The sequence below is a fragment of the Dermacentor variabilis genome, chromosome 4, assembly GCF_050947875.1.
Source record: "Dermacentor variabilis isolate Ectoservices chromosome 4, ASM5094787v1, whole genome shotgun sequence".
Lineage (NCBI taxonomy): Eukaryota > Metazoa > Arthropoda > Arachnida > Ixodida > Ixodidae > Dermacentor > Dermacentor variabilis.
The window spans coordinates 83,487,981-83,504,803 of NC_134571.1; the positions used below are offsets into that span (position 1 = coordinate 83,487,981).

The following is a 16,823-nucleotide window of genomic DNA, read 5'->3' on the forward strand; positions in this document are numbered from 1 at the left end:
AGGATATCCTTCAAAACAGAGATTTGTTGAGGCGCACCGGCGTGATGCACATCCACTGTAAACACGGAGGCAACGAAGACAGCTGAGGCAAGCAATGGACGGGTCACCACGTGATCAAACATGTTGGCATCCACGAGATCGCCGGGAAAAACAATCTATAAACTCACGCCACAAACTTCCCATGTGCGGCGCCTGTATTGGCTCCGCCAATAAAACGTCGGCGTGCTGATAGTTAGAAGTGTGCTTGAAAAAAAAAGAAGAAAGAAATAAAAAAAGCTTAAATGATCAGCTGTCCCTTACAACATCCCTGATATGTATAGCGACATTGGGGCACTGAAAACCACCGGTCGATCCTTCCGAGCAACCTGGGCGTCTGGACCTGAAGCAAGAATACGCGGCGACATTATCTGCAAGCAACTCGTGAAGACTACTCCCACCCGACTCTCAGTCGTCTGAGTAAATCGCTAGCGAACTTCTAGTGCGCTTGTTCTGAAAATGTTTCACTAAATTTTAACAGTGGTTGTGCTTTTTTTTCTTTTTGGCTCTTATTACCCATGATGATGCACCAACAACAGAACCGTTTGCGCAATCCTTGAAGCTCAACAGGCGGCGGCGGCTTTCCAGCACGCAAGACAGCCACAAAACTTGGTGCACGGTTACATAATACCTGCTCTACAAAACTTCGCGTGTAGGCCACATCAAGCAAGCGACGTTTTTCATTGCAAGGCGACGTGGTCTCTACATGAGTGTAGCCATATGGGCATGTTGGTAGGGCGCTTTCTACTTTGCTGTAGCGCAGACAGAACGGCATAGAAAGTCACATTAAACAACACACTGCGCTGTTTGCCTTCTGTAGCTGTCACTCTGCCAGCGCTACAACAAAGTAGGAGGTCTCTATGTGTTTAAATGGGCTTCAGTATCCTTTCTCTTGTTCTATTTTAAGCACGTGTTGGTATGATTTCGCACTTTACCTAACTTCCCTTGGTTAATCAGTCTCCTAACTACAAAACAAGCATTTGTATCATGTTTTACAAACTTAGCAGATACTCTATATATCTTTGTTTTTGTTGTCATTTCTTTTTTTCTGTGTTACGTTATTCACTGTTCCCTGGTGCTGTAGTGAAACTGCCTCATCAATGCAGTGCGCTTACTTCACCTCATATATTGTCGTACTGTGATCATTCAACATTTAAGGTAACAGCTGCTCACACATCTTATTACATTGCCACCAGTCGCTCAATCAATCAGACCACATGAAAAAAAAAAATTCAGCTGATAGCTTTTCGCAGAAACTGTTATTAAAAGGGCTTGCGATCAATGTCTTGTCTGCTTTGCACATGGCGCTGCTGATGTAACTACTCTTGTTCATCTATCAATGTTTCATGTGCACGATGCCTAATTTACGCAAGCAAGGCGCAGATATATTACATGGCTTGGTGAAGCCTCTGTGTTTGATGCGGCGTTTTGTGGTGCCGCCAGCTGGCATCATTTCGCGAATTACAGCTTTTGCCTCCGAGATATTGGTTCCCACATTTTCGGAGTCTCTTCCCCCAGCACCACCACGGCCATTGTTTCTGTGTGTGCTGGCGTGATTAGACATCTGACGCACGAACGGCTTCAGACAAGAAGACACCAAACCGATTCAAGTACTAACTATAACTTGTCATCGCAAGCGAAATTTCGTGCGATTATATATCTCGGAGGCACATATGACACACAGGAAGCTTCAGACAAGAAGCTTCACGAAGCAGCGCAGGCACTAAGCATAACTCGCAATCGCAAGCAGTAGTCGTAAGCACCGCTCATACCTCTATGGCGATATACAGGTTGAGTGCGGCGACCGTGAAGTTGTAGATGACAAGAAAGGGCTTCAATTGGAAGGGCGGCCTCGAAGCCATGATGCGGGGCCCGTACCGAACCACGCACAGGTAGGCAGCGATGATGAGCAACATCGGGATCGGCGACTTGACGAGCAGCCAGTTCTCCGTCCGCCGATCTGCGCCGGCGCACAGCAGAATATGCGTTTGTTAGCGTGGTAACATACTCAAAGCTAGTTAGGCGTGTTAGAATTGTAATTTTTAATGATATACAATTATTCCGAGAAACTGGGCTTCGAACATGGCCTCCGAATATTTCCTTCGGAAAACGAAGATAAAATAACGCCCCACTTCTTTACGAGCAATGATTCTTTCACCTAAGCTGGTGTAGGAAATCCAAAGACAGCGTAAGGAAGAGACATCCTCGATCGAGTATAACTGTACTGAAAAAGAAAGATGTAAATTTCCCTCCAAAACCGGTGTCTCTGAGTTATATAATAAATTTTGAATATTGCACTCACCCAAGTAACAATAATTAAAAGGAAACTTTATCTAGGTTCCATCTCCGGTTTCTTATATTAAAACCATGTAAAATGCAGAAATGCCTTCAATAGACGATCGCTTAACCACTTACGACAAAATTTGTTGCACTGAAGAGAGAAAACCGTTACAGCTTCTAAGGAAGCAGAATTGTTATCTACAGCTACAATTTCAAAACAAAAATTGGCATACATCGGTACATTTCAGGGGGGAAATGAAGCCCGATGTTTATTACTGCGGTAATTCCGCACAAAATACTGGTATCAGATTTCAATAATCGGCATTTGTTAGGTCGTCTAAAGCTGTGAGGTGTGACGTATTAGATTATACAGTCTATTTGAAATCGTAGCATCGTTTACGTGAACTTTGCAAAAGTCCTCTTCACAAAGTCGTGGTGGAACTCAATGTGGTGCGTAATACGACTGACTTCCTTTGTTTTTCTTTTTGCGCTTTGGGTGCTCAGTATAATTGCAGTTTACAGAATTGTGCATCCACTTATGAAACCTCGAACTTTCGCTTATAAGATGACGTACAACTATGACACGCATTCATACCACACTTTTTGCCGTAAAAAAAAAGAAAATCTGCATTGACACTTGATAAATGTTCGTACGAAGGCGTTCTGCGAAAACACTACCTTTGAAGATCAGCGTTTTCTTACTGATATGATCGTTTCCTCCCAGCCGTCGACAACAGTGTCATTGCTTGCTGTTATGAAACGCGCACGGAGCTTATTGTTAGGCAACAAATTCTCGACATCGGGAAGACTTCGGTGCAAGATCTTATTGGCTTGCAAGACATGCCAGCAATTGCTCCTTGCGAGCGCTTCCTTTAAGGAAAGTTTAACAAATACAAAAGCTATACAAGTATGTCCTTCAGTGCACTGTCATTTAGAAGTGCAGCGCGAGACGGTAGAACAAGACAACGCAAAAAGTGAAGCGGAACGGGACACAAGCCCGCAGTGTGTCAGCCACTCAGCGCACGATGCCGTCTCATACTGATACGATTATCGCAAATCGGGATCTAGGTGCCCCGAAGATGTTCTCGTCTCGGTCTCCAGAGTTAGATGCGTTAGATCGCTTACCTGCGAATGATGTGCACCATAGGTACGTCTGGTAGAAGCTGGTGAAAGGCCAGAGCAGCACGGTCAACGCCTGCTGCGCTAGCTCCATGGTGCGTTCCTGTCAGCTGCAGCAGCGGACCCTGCAGCAAGCCAGATGTCGACGACCGCGTCACGAGCTGTTCACGCGCCATGCGATTCGAGTCGCCCGTCAGTGAACGGAGCAAAGTTTGGATGCGCATTGCGGAAAGTATTTTGGAAATGGGTGTGCCCTTTCAGGTTTATTAACGGTGATTGAGCAACATTAAAGTGCACGACAATAACGAGTTTAGATCGTGCTTACTGCTTAATCACCACTGTTGCGTGTACGAGTCGTGTAGAGGTGCTCATCAATAACTGGGTCACGTGTGGTTGTCACCTTTTAAGGGAGAGGAGAACATTTATTTCGAAAAAGGCAGACACATCGGTTTGAGGTACACTGTTCGAGCTTGCTACTCTACACTTGGTGGAGGAAAGGAAGAGAGGATTGTGTCAATTGACGACGAGAGTGAATGGTATAGGGCGGTAATATGTACAGATCCGTTCAAGTACTGTCGTGGACAGAGTTAGGAACCGAACACCGCAAATGCACTTCTGTCTCGACTGCAGACTGAGCTAACGCTTACCATCTCACTCAATAGCTTAGCGTTTGTCTTCTGTTCAAACGTCCGACGTCCGCTCCTTAGACCCTGCCTAACGTTTTCGGTTGTATATTCCGACGGCGGCCTGCACGTATTTCTTCAGTGCCTTTCCAAATAGCGCAGCATGCAAAAACACGACTAGCTTCCGGGACGAATAAATGCATAAACGCAGTGTCAGGAACGCACGCACGCTTGAGGAGCCCACAAGCGCGCTCCTCCTAAGCACGAGGAAAGCATTCGCTACCTACAGCAGCTGTCACACTTCTCCCGAGAGACGTGCGTGAAACGCTCCTGACGTGTGCCGGCAGTTTAACGAGCCTGCCTGCGATATAGTGGTGGACGCAGGTTTGTCTTTTCTTTCTTTTAGTTTCTTTTTCTTTAGTCTCACTTACAGGTTCAACTTAAATAGCAGGCGCCTCGGTCTCGCAAAGAAAATCGAGAGTAGCGCCACCTATCAGCGCGGTTCCGTCCCAATGGAGTGCCGGCGGCGTTTTCCCGGTCGGCGCAGCGGCGTGCCCGGTCCATACCTGGTCCGCGCCGCACGAGGAAGGAAGTGAGCCGGAATGCGTATCCTGTTCCGCTGCTCGAGAGCGCCTCTGGCTGACCGCGCCAGCTCGCTCGTATGCCGTGGATATAGGCGGCCACGTGTGCAGAGATACGGGCCGCCTGCGCAACGCTTTCGAAACGCCCCGCAATCTTTTTCCGGCGCTTTCGGCGATCCGCCGAAGAACCTCTCCGAGTGAGGGCACACTTTCTTAGCAGCCAAGCGCAGGGCGCCTTTTCTCGTTGTACAATGCTGTTGTCATACCATGAAACGGATTTCCCCGGCGGAATGCTATAAGCCCCCTTATGAAAGGAGGAACGTTTAGCGGGGCAATGCGTCTCTGCCTGTGGGTATACAGTTCGCTTTTCGAGTTCCGCTTCTTCGAGCACAGCTGCACGGAAAATGCGGAATTGGTGCGAAAGTGTTATTAATTTCGTCTATATATTGGAAAGCGTTAACCGGATAATGACAGGCTGTCCTAAAGTTCATGGTCTTGTTCGGCTCTTTTTGTTCACAGAGCATATCAGCCAATGCACGTCTACATTTTGACTATAATTTCCACAAGAACGTAATGCAAACACTTTAAACGCGGGTAGTTATTATACAGCATACGAAAACATTATAGCAGAAAATCCTTCACGCGGAACATATCCAAGCATCGCTTGAGTAGATGCGTGCACAGTTGAGGGCCATAAGTAAGGCTCGCGTGCATCTTTGGTGTTTAACACCCATCTACTACATCGGGAGTAAAACCATAACCGCCAGTGAGGCGCGTTTGCTGATGGGGTGGTGAAACTGACGGTGACAGATAATGTGCAACGCGTTTGTATACGTAGCCACCACTTGCAGCGACCCACTTCTGCTTTAAAAACTGCTTTTCCGAGCTCTCAGCACCATGGAGCAGCTGTGCTGCTATGCGAAACCTCGAGTGTCGGCAAAAATTTTCGGCACGGAGCAACAGTTTTGGTGTCCTGCTCCGAGCCGATGCTGAAGGAGTTGTTGCTTTCTACAGTAATTCCATCTTACGGTTACGTTTGAGAACAATCGTCAGCATTTTACACTCCTGTAACACGTGAAGACGAAAGCATGCTGCACACGTGGCAATGCATTAAGTTATCCGATCGGAGTGGTCAGACTTCTTGCAAGACAAAACGAGCTGCAGCGGGAAGTAAACGTATTGTGCCGTAGGTCGATTTCCTCAACGACACATTCGAGCACCCAATGCGCTGTCTAAAGGTTCTTTCGTTCTTTCTTTCTTTCCAACTTTTCCTTTCTTTCCTTCGTTCCTTCTTTTTTCGTTTCTTCTTTCAAATTCAGCCATTGCATCTTTGCTTGCTTACGGAGGTATGAGCCATTCTTGATGTTGATGTATCCTTTCTTTATTTTCTTCGTTCTTTTTTCTTTCGTTTATTCTTTCATATTCAGCCATTGCATCTTTGCTTGCTAATAGAGGTATGAGCCATTCCAGATTACGTTATCTTTTTTTTTTTTTTTCGGGTATGAGCCATTGCCGATGACGATATTTTTTTTGTACCACTCGTCAACTTCTTTTGTACCACTCGATTTGATGATGATAGTGTTTGGGCCACTCAACTAGATGCCGATTTTTTCGGGTATAAGCCACTGCAACGAGCCACTTAAGGCTTAATTTCGCCTTAAAAATGACTTGTCCATAGGAATTTCTGACTAAATAAAGAAAATGTCTTCCCCTACAGACCCTGTAACTTCGTTTATGATTGTGCTTCCGCAGATGAGTGGCAACGTCCCCTTTTATTCACTTATTTATTCACCAGTAACAGACACGCATTGTGCACTACATCTACAAACAAAAACGTACTGAATGTAAGTGTGCGCAGTATCACCCTTAAGCGGCAATGCCCGATGATTTTTCGATCATCTTCTGCTCACGGGAACGAAGCCCTGGCACAAATAAGTTGTGCGCAATTTCCGCACTCTGATAGCCACCTTAAGGGCCGACTAAATGGATTATTGTCCCGTTTTCTTCCGCACAATATCTCCAAACCGTTCGCACCTCGCTTGCGATTGGAATAAGATACGATACCGTTTAAGACATCCATACCTTTTGTTCTTTTGCAAAAGTGTAATTATTAGATTTCGTCTTGCGTCCAATAGTAGCGTGAATTTTATTTATTCGCGTTCATTTGTACCTAACACGTTTCCTTTCACATAAGCTACTTCGCGATGTGAAGCGGTGGTCTTGATGGCATTCGTGTCGCACAGCCGGCACCTTCCGCTTTCGCACCCATTCGGCCCGACTCGAAGCACCCGCGAATATCTCGCACCGCAAAGCACGCAGACGGGCGCGTGCTCATTCCGTCTTTTCCTCCGTGCACTCGCTTAGCCTTTCAACCCTTCACCTTCCCTCCGTCTCGCCCTTCCAGAGGAAGCCACACTGGAAGATTTTTACCGCCACTCGCGCACTTCAAACAAACCCACGCCCGTGGACTCGGGCGGGCTTGGAAATCCCGCACCGTGGAGTGCCGGAACTCGGCCGAGCCACTCTCGCCTCCTTTCGTCGTTCTTCTCGAAGAAAGGCGCGTCCCCTTTCCTCGCGGACAAAAGGAGTGACCGGCGGTGGCAATCGAGCAGCACCCGTGGCACATCCGCACCGGTTCCTGGTCGTCATGGGGCCCGCGGCGCCGGGTCGACCACCTCCGTCGGCGGCGTGACCTCGTTTCCTCGGAGACGCGCGAGCGGAGGCCCAAAAATAGGGCCCGCAGCGGGGAAAGCGACCCACATTCTCTCAACGAGGGGCCCTCTCCCCCTTCTTTCCCCTCGCAGCCTGCGAAAGCGCCGGCTGTCTTGACAGCATCCGTGCATTGTCAAGGGCACGGCTTCCGCGCCGCAAACGAGACGGTTCGCGCTTCCGCGGCCCTGTCAGCGCGGGCTGGTGGCGGGAGGGAGGGGGGGGGGGCTGCGACAACGACACCTCCTATAGTTATGCACACACAAACACACACACACACGCTTGGACACTGGGTTTGAATGTGTTGCGCTTCGCCTTTTTTTTCTTCTTCTTTTCGTCGAAGAAGAAACGAAAGTACCCAAGCACCTTCAGTACACCTGGGACCGTTATGTCAAGAGACGATGATAAGCAGGCAGACAAACAACTGTGCCTTCGGGTTTGTAGATAGCCGGCGAGCACTCGAGCATCGTAGATGAGGGGAATAATTTAACGAGAAGGCTATAAAATATTTTCTCACGCTGAGATGTCCTGGAAAAAGCAGGACTTTCAGGCCCTCAAGCGTTTCGGCGAGCTCGGCATCCGGGAGGGAAAACGCCTCACCCCACACCACCGGTAACGCTTAAACATTCGCGCGTTACACAACCGTAACCGTATCGCGAGGTTTTCTTTTTCGGAATGTTTTTAACGCGCTAGCGTTAAGGGCCCCCGTGTACCAGAAAATCTCGCGTCGGCGTCCCGCGTCCAGCGTCGACCATCGCCTTGGCAGAAATTCGTTTCGGACCCCGCATACCCGACCACGCAGGCCCTCCATGTAGCGCAAGAAAGTTACTGCATTAATTCAATTTCTCAAAGTGAAATACGTCCGAAAAAATCGTAAGATACTACTACGCACAATCTACAGACATGATGGCATCGGCCTGTAATTTGAATATACGAGAAAACAAAATTCTGTTATGCGGTAACTCAGAACATATACCCCTTTTCCAGCGTTTCTACCATTCATAGAGCGGTCATGGTCTCCGAGATTTGCGCGCGCGGGCGCGAAATCTCGAAGGCCATAAAGCGGTGCGCCCGGTTCTCTGCAACACCTCCAGATAACGCTCGCATCGTGGCCAACGCAAGAGGCCGTGTTTCTACCAGAAAGCTCGCATTCGTGCACAGCGTTTGCCGCCAGCGTTTCCCGGTAAACATTACGTTTGCATAACTGCAGTTGCCGGCAAGCGTGAGAAGCTGTCAGGGATCTTTGAATGCTATCGCGTTCCACTCTTAAAGGCGAAGCGTCCTCCAAATTTTTTTTAAATTTTCTTTCACTTACGTACGCTAAGAAAACATTACTTAAATGATATTGCGCGACACTAAAAAACGACACGGACGTGAGAGAAGACGACACACCAAGCGCTTGGTGTGTCGTCTTCTCTCACGTCCGCGTCGTTTTTTAGTGTCGCGCAATATCATTTAAGTAATGGATTACCAACTTGCCCGGAATGCTGCTCTCATTAAGAAAACATGTTCCTACCGCGCATCAAAAATCTAGTAGAAAAACTTTTTTTTGTGGTATTTTCTTACGGCTTCAAAATTTCCGATAATCTTAGATCTCTACTTCGCGCTCGACGCCGTTACCTTGCGATTAACGCTTTCCCATCATTTCTTGTCATATGGCATTGAAATAAAGCAAGAAAATGACAAAAGAAGATAGAAAAAAAAGGCTTTCTGTGGAAGTGGGTATGAACCACTAACACAAGGCAAAAGAACAACAAGCAAACAAGGAAACGCAGTGCCGGAACTGAGGCTGCAAGTATTCAATATTTTCGCCTCAACAAATTACCATGGAATGGGTGTAAGTTGCCAAATTGAATGAGTGCCTAAACAAACCGCACGACTTTTGACATGAGTTGACGAGTGAGTCCGATTTCGGCTAATAAAGCAAGGACATTACAGATTGGGTGAGGGGAGATTTGTCATTGGCTATATCATCACGGACTCTTAGTACAGGCACCATCAATATAAATTGAAATGTGACCAGAAAGAAAGCAGAACGCCTGTTACACATAATTAGTACACGGGAGTGCGATGTGCAGTCGGATTGTAGCTGAATTTGGGCATGGTGAAGGCTCAAATGTCCATTTCGCAGCATAAATTGTGTGACATTTACAGATGAATGCGAATGTAGAAACACGACTACGCATTCCAGCCGTTCGCGAGGCTTTCAATTTATGCTGATGCGTAGAACATAGCTTGCGGCGAATGCGCTGAAAGAACCATAACGAGTACCAAAATCCCTGCACTTACGCTCTCTTTATTTATTTATCCATTATTTAAATTTTTTTACAGCGATAGCTATTATTGGCTCACACCCGTGGTAGCTTTGATGTCCGCCGCCGTCCGATGTTGGTCTCGTACAATCCTCTGCGAGAAAATTACGAAGAAAATTCTCACCGTGCCGCGAGGATTCGAACTTACGACCAACATACTGGCAATCCAGGATTCCACCTCTTAAACACTGTCTTCTTTTTCTTTCAATGTATTTCTTACAATTAGTAAAATGGTGTACGTACAGGAAATATTTACACTATTGTAAGCACCAGATGGCCATAACCAATGACAGGACAGCCAGCAGTACGGTACATACAAAAAAAAAAACTTTCTACAAAGCAACACCCTTCATCGCATTGACAACAAGGAATGAGAAGCTAAACACCTAATCAAGAGGAGATATCAACAATCTGGCTGACATTCGCCTTGATGATAAATGTCCTTCAGGTGCATCTGTATTTCGACAGCAAAACGCTATACCCGCAGAGTCAACATGGCTGCTGTTACAAAAGAAGTCCCATAAGTAGTGACGTTTCACACGCCTCGCAACACAGAGGTGGTCGTTACGCTTCTGATGAAAGTAGGTGGGGTTAAATGGCGTCAAACTGGAGAGCTTGGAAGCAGCACGCATCCGGCTGCTTCATTCAACTTACATAGGAAGTATAAATATACCTAAAGAAGATAAATCAAATAAAATAGCTGATTAAAAAGAAAACAAAATAAAAAAAAGCAATTTAGCACGCCCGATCACTAGCACACGAAAGAAGAAAAAGAAACAGCATTCAAGCAAGAGGGCCTCTCTCGCACTGCCTCCTCAGCTGTCATCACATGGTTCTGAATCCTTTGGCACACCGTGGCCATTATAATTGCAAAATTAGCTTTGTTCTTTTACTCCGACAGCAGTTAAGTGATCGAAATTGGGTTTGCCTTGTCCGTTCACTTCGTTACTCTGACGGCGACCACTGGCATCGTCGGCGTTGTTTTATCGTCATCCGCCTGCTTCCTCACACCTATCTTCGCTATCGGCATAGGACGAAACAATAGAAGAAAAAAAATAAAAAAGGAACGTCAATGGATCAGCATGCACACGAGAGCCGGACACGCTCATCACTGAGTTGACACACGTTTATTTTTTTTCCTTTCCTTTTTTCTTTCATTGTGCGAATGGTATATGTACAGGAATTATGCACCCTTTACACAGTATTACGAGCACCGAATTGTTATATTCGATGGCAGGAAAGCGAGCAGTACATACATACAAAATTAACTTCATGCAAAGCAACCATTAGTCGCACTAAAACTGGAAAGGAGAAGCTAAACATCTAATCAAAAGAGGAAGAAGAGGAAGTTGGTTACATCCAGTCCCGTTGCTGTCTCATCTTAATGCTTGATTTTTTTAACTGCAACAAGACGATTACACTGCTAATTATAATAGCTTTATTCGATTAGCATTCATTTCAGTGAAATTGGTTTCTCCAAATTCTTTATTACCATTGTATTTATTCTATCCTTGATCATCATCATCATCCTATTCATGTCCTATCTCTTGGAGCCTCCATTGTTGGGTTCAGCCACAGAAATGTTTGCTTGGCGATCCAAAATTACCTAATTGAAACCAATCGATTTCCATGTTAGATTAATCGTTCTCCCTCCCAACCATAGCTTTGTTTTATTTCTTATCTATTATTAATTATTATTGTTATTAATATTATTATTATTATTATTATTAACTTATACCCGGTTTTCATCTGATTATTTCCTTTTTTCTCCAAACACAAAACGTTTATTTTTAAACTCACACGCCCAAATTGTTAACTCCTTTGTTATCATTATTATTTTTAGGCACCTAATTAAACCGCCCGATTCTTGGCCAATCCCCCACTGTGGGTATGTGCCACGGCCACTCAGGACAACAACAACAACGACGACGAAAGCCTCTCCCTGCGATCTCCAATCACCCCTGTCCTGCGCCAACCGATTCCAACTAGCACCGGCAAATTTCCTAATTTCGTCGCACCATGTAGTCGTCTGCCGCCCTCTACTGCGCTTCCCTTCTCTTGGTACCCATTCTGTCACCCTAATGGTCCAACAGTTATCTAGTCTGCGCATTACATGACCTGCCCAGCGCCATTTTTTCTTCTTTATGTCTATTAGGATATCGTCTATACCCGTTTGCTCTCTGATCCAAACCGCTCTCTTTCTGTCTCTTAAAGTTATGCCTAGCATTCTTCGTTCCATCGCTCTTTACGCGGTCCTTAACTTGTTCTCAAGCTTCTTTGTCAGCCTCCAAGTCACTGCGCCGTATGTCAGCACCGGTAAAAAGTACTGATTGTATACTTTCCTTTTCAATGATAACGGTAAGCTCCCAGCCAGGAGCTCACGATGTCTGCCGTATGCGATCCAACCCATTTTTATTCTTCTGTGAATTTCCTTCTCATGATCAGGGTTCCCTGTGATTAGTTGACCTAGGTAAACGTACTCCTCCGCAGACTCTAGAGGCTGACTTGCGATCTTGAACTCTTGTTCCCTTGCCAGGTTATTTATCATTATCTTTGGCTTCTGCATATTAATCTTCAGCCCCATTCTTACACTCTCCCTGTTAAGGTCCTCAATCATTTGTTGTAATTCGTCTGCACTGTTGCTGAACAGAACAATGTCATCGGCAAACCGAAGGTTGTTGAGTTATACGCCATCGATCTTTACTACTAATTAAGCTTCCCCAGTTTAATAACTTGAATGCTTCTTCTAAACACGCAGTGAATAACATAGAAGAGATTGTGCCTCCTTTTCTGACCCCTTTCTTTATAGGTATCTTCCTACTTTCCTTGTATAGAATTAAGGTGGCTGTGGAATCTCTGTAGATATTTTCCACGGTATTTACGTAAGCGGTCTGTACTCCTTCATTACGCAATGCCTCTATGACTGCTGGTATCTCTACTGGATCAAATGCTTTTTCGTAATCTATGAAAGCCATATAGAGAGGCTTATTGTACTCTGCGGATTTCTCGATAACCTGATTGATGACATGGATGTGATCCATTGTAGAGTAACCTTTCCTGAAGCCAGCCTGCTCCCTTGGTTGACCAAAGTCCAGTGTTGCCCTTATTCTATTGGAGATAATTTTGGTAAATATTTTATATAATACTGGGAGTAAGCAAACGGGCTAATAATTTTTTCTGTTCTTTAACGTTGCCCTTTTTGTGGATTAGTATAATGTTTGCATTCTTCCAGTTTTCTGGGACCCTTGCAGTCGATAGACACTTCGTATAGAGAACCGCCAGGTTTCCTAGCATTATGTCTCTTCCATCTTTGATTAAATCGACTGTTATTCCATCCTCTCCTGCCGCTTTTACCCGTTTCATGCCTTGCGAGGCCCTTCTGACCTCATCTCTAGTTATAGGAGGAGTTTCTGTATCCTGTTCATTATTGTTTCGAATAGAGTGCTCCCGAGTCCTCTGGGTACTGTAAAGGTCAGTATAGAATTATTCCACTGCTTTTATTATACCTTCGAGATTGCGGATGATATTATCCTGCTTATCTTTCAGTGCATATATCTTGGTTTGTCCTATGCCAAGTTTCCTTCTCACTGATTTCAGGCTGCGTCCATATTTAACGGCTTCTTCAGTCTTTCTCAAGTTATGATTTCTAATATCACTTATTTTCGCTTTATTGATCAGTTTTGACAGTTCCGCGAATTCTATCTGATCTCTTGAGTTGGACACTTTCATTCTTTTGTCGTTTTTTTATTAGGTCCTTTGTTACTTGGGAAAGCTTGCCTACTGGTTGCCTTGGTGCCTTGCCTCCCACTTCAATTGCTGCCTCTGAAGCCAGCCTCATTATGGTTTCACTCATTACCTCTATGTCATCATCATCATCATCTCTCTATTTTAAGGCTGCATATTTGATTGCAAGTATCATCCTAAATTTGTCTGCTTTTACCCTTACTGACTCTAAGTTGACCTGTTTCTTATTGACCAATTTTACTCTTTCTCTGTTCAAATTGAGGTGAATCCTGGCCCTCACTAACCTATGATCACTACACTTTATCCAACCTATTACATCTACATCCTGCACTATGATGGGGTCGGCAGAAAGCATGTAATCAATTTCATTTCTTGTTTCACCATTAGGGCTTTTCCAGGTCCATTTTCTGTTGTTATTTTCCTGAAAAAGGTGTTCATTATTCTTTGTGCGAATTCTACCAGCATCTGTCCTCTAGCGTTTCTAGAATCGACTTCGTAGTTGCCAATTGCCTGTTCACCCGCCTGCTTTTCCCCCTCTTTTGCATTGATGTCCCCCATTACTATTGTATACCGCTTTTGCACTTTTCGCATCGCTAATTCAACATCTTCATAAAACTGATCTACTTGAGGTAGATTATAACCTCTACTAAAATTTTCCCTTCAGTTAGTCCAACTGCTCGTTCGCATACTAGTCTAGTCATTTTAGTATCTTCTTTTGTTGTGCCTTTTAGATTGCGTTTCTCCTTCTAAAATAAGAATTTTCTTGAGCTACCTCCTGCCGCCCGATTCTTGGCCTATCCACCTTAGTGGGTACGAGCCATAAAATAGGTCCGTCATCATGATCATCATCATAATAATTATTATGATCTTAATGAAATAGCTGATTCTCTAGCATGAGCCTCTTTAAATGGTCCGGTGACATCTGTGCTGCCGGCAACTGCGCATATCTTGGCGGCTAGATATAAGCTGTTTGCTTTTACTGAAGAAAGAAAACGTCTCTCTTGAGAAAAATCTACGGACTTTAAACGTCTAAATTATTCTTGGAACTAACAGTGATGTCCTACTCGATGATTGGAAGTGTAATTTACAAGGTTGTGTTGCCGTATGCCACCGCTTAACTTTTACTTGGACAGATGTGGTCTGGTGGTATCTCCTTTATGCCACCCCTGCAGTGAGCCGGAATCCATCGATCACTTTTTACTATCGTTGTTGTTACTGTTGTTGTTGACCTCAGTGGTTGTGGCGCATACCACAGTTAAGGATTGACCATGAATCAGGTTTTAAATTGGGTAGATAAAAACAACGGAATTAACAATTTTAACTTTGGAACTTATTAAAATTTTTATGAGAGGAAAAAATAAATCAGAAGTAAACCATGAATTAAAACCATGAATTAAAAAACGAATAATAGGTAAATAAATAAATATCGTGCCAGCAGTTTTCTACTCAACGAAAACAATGTTTGAAAATTCCCGCTGTGTTATCTAGAGACTCTATTCTCGACAAGCATGGCGGCTGCACGGATACCATTATCCGCCATGTTGACTCTCTGACAAACTGTCAAGAGCTCACGTGCCTTGAAGTTTGTGGCAGGAAACGGAAGTTCAGCAAAATGCAATTTTGCGTTTTCATCAAGATGACGAAACGTGACGTGGAGCTGTAAATTTTATCGACTAATACATTTTTTTTTGTCCTTGGCAGCTATATTGCGACTTTAGCGCTTTATCGCTAGTGAGCGGTTGCGTACAGAGGCCAGTGCAATGCATCTGCAATTTTGCGAATATGTGGTGGCGATCCAAGATAGGCGCCATGTCAGCTTGCTGATTGGTTGAAGGAATATGCCGTGGGGAGCGTCGCAGGAAGGGCCGTTTCGTAAACGTCAATTTCACGTTGTGTGACGTTGCGCTGGGCCACCATGGCAGAGATTTTCCGCCATAATTCGTGGTGCGACGAGCCGCGCGAATTATGCTAATGAGCTGCCATATGCAATGGCGGCCGAGAGGAATGCGTACAGCCACATTTGCCCCGTCGTTTGGCGTATGAAAATGTTTTCTTCATTAGGCGTGCTATAGTACATGCATCGCTCTATGGTGGTGCTGCCATTTGTGTTTTGGGTGATCATCTTACAAAAGAACGCGTTTATATGAAATAATATTGGTTGAACATGGCAAACTTTCTGCAACGTTGTCCACTTTTCAATGCTGCGTTTGTATTGCAATCAAGCTTAATGCCTATTCGCACAATCAGAAGTTATGACAATGGCGTCTTTTTAATTTATAAAAAAGGAATGTACGTAAGGCGGCGCCTAGAATTATTTCCTCACGCGGTGCGAGTAACGAGCGAACAAGAGATAGCAGCGCCGGCGCTTGCGTCGCGTAAGCAATAGAGTTTCTCACTATAACACCTAGAGGGTAATCTGGCGCCACCGTCTATGCAAGTTTTGGCTGGCGGCTACTGCTGCGGATTCGAACGCACTGCATCTTGGAGTGGGCTGGGTTGTCACTGGAGCTGAAGGTACTCCGCTTGAGTTGGCCACAGAGAAGGTACTTGACCAGCTGGTGCTGGCAGCTCGCGTATCTGCCCGTCATTAAGAAGACACTCGTTTGGTACTGTGGCCAGTTTAGATGCATTCCATCAGCGTCCATCTTGAAACCTGAATGCCCCCCTAGTCAGCTGCTTGACGACTTTCAGTGGACGAGAATATGACAATTCTTCCTTTGCACTCGATCATGGTTTGCGGACGCATCCAACGTCTCCCTCCTTAATTTTGGGCACCTTTGCACTCCTCTTGGCATTCGTGTACTTCTTCATGCAGCGCAGCTTTGCCTGTACACGCTCGCGTAGCTGTTGCGTTGCTGCAAAACGGTGCACTGCGACATTTCTTGATGGCATACCAACAACATCAAGTCGGGTCCTAGGCTGGTGCCCGTGTAGGAGCTTTGCAGAGGAAACACCTGTGGTGGCGTGTGGCGTAGCCCTATAAACTGCCAAGTAATCTAGGAAAGCCAGTTTCAGAGGTCATTCCTCCGAAACTGACAGCTGAATGAAATCCTTTAGGCTTCGGTTAAAAAGTTCGACTAACCTATTAGCGGGGGGGTATTACACTGACGAGACACAGTGCTTAATACCCCTTTCTTCCAAAAAGTTCTCGAACAGTTCGGGCTTGAACTGTGGTCCATTGTCAGTCACGAACTCTTCCGGGTAGCCCTCTCGACTAAAAACTGTTATTAAAAAGTCTATTGCATCTTGTGATGTGACTGTGTGTGAAAAGCAAACTTCGGGCCATTTTGTGTAATAGTCCACCAACGTGATGATAAACTTCGGACTCGTGAGTTCAGGCATATTAAATGGCCCAACAATGTCAATAGCCAACTTTTTCCAGGACTCTTTTGGATAAGCAACATGATTCAGTGGAGCAA

The 16,823-nt window shown here is 45.2% G+C and overlaps 1 protein-coding gene across 1 annotated transcript in view; it reads right to left on the reverse strand.

Annotated features, from left to right (window-relative positions):
• LOC142579438 (very long chain fatty acid elongase 4-like) overlaps positions 1-16,823 on the reverse strand; it is a 94,225-nt gene that overhangs the window by 21,952 nt on the left and 55,450 nt on the right. Inside the window, exons 3-4 of the mRNA XM_075689603.1 lie at positions 3,442-3,560; positions 1,809-1,996 (exon numbers count right to left, since the gene is read on the reverse strand). Coding sequence (XP_075545718.1) covers positions 1,809-1,996; positions 3,442-3,529 — 276 coding nt within the window. The 5' untranslated portion in view covers positions 3,530-3,560. The remainder of the gene's footprint in view (positions 1-1,808; positions 1,997-3,441; positions 3,561-16,823) is intronic.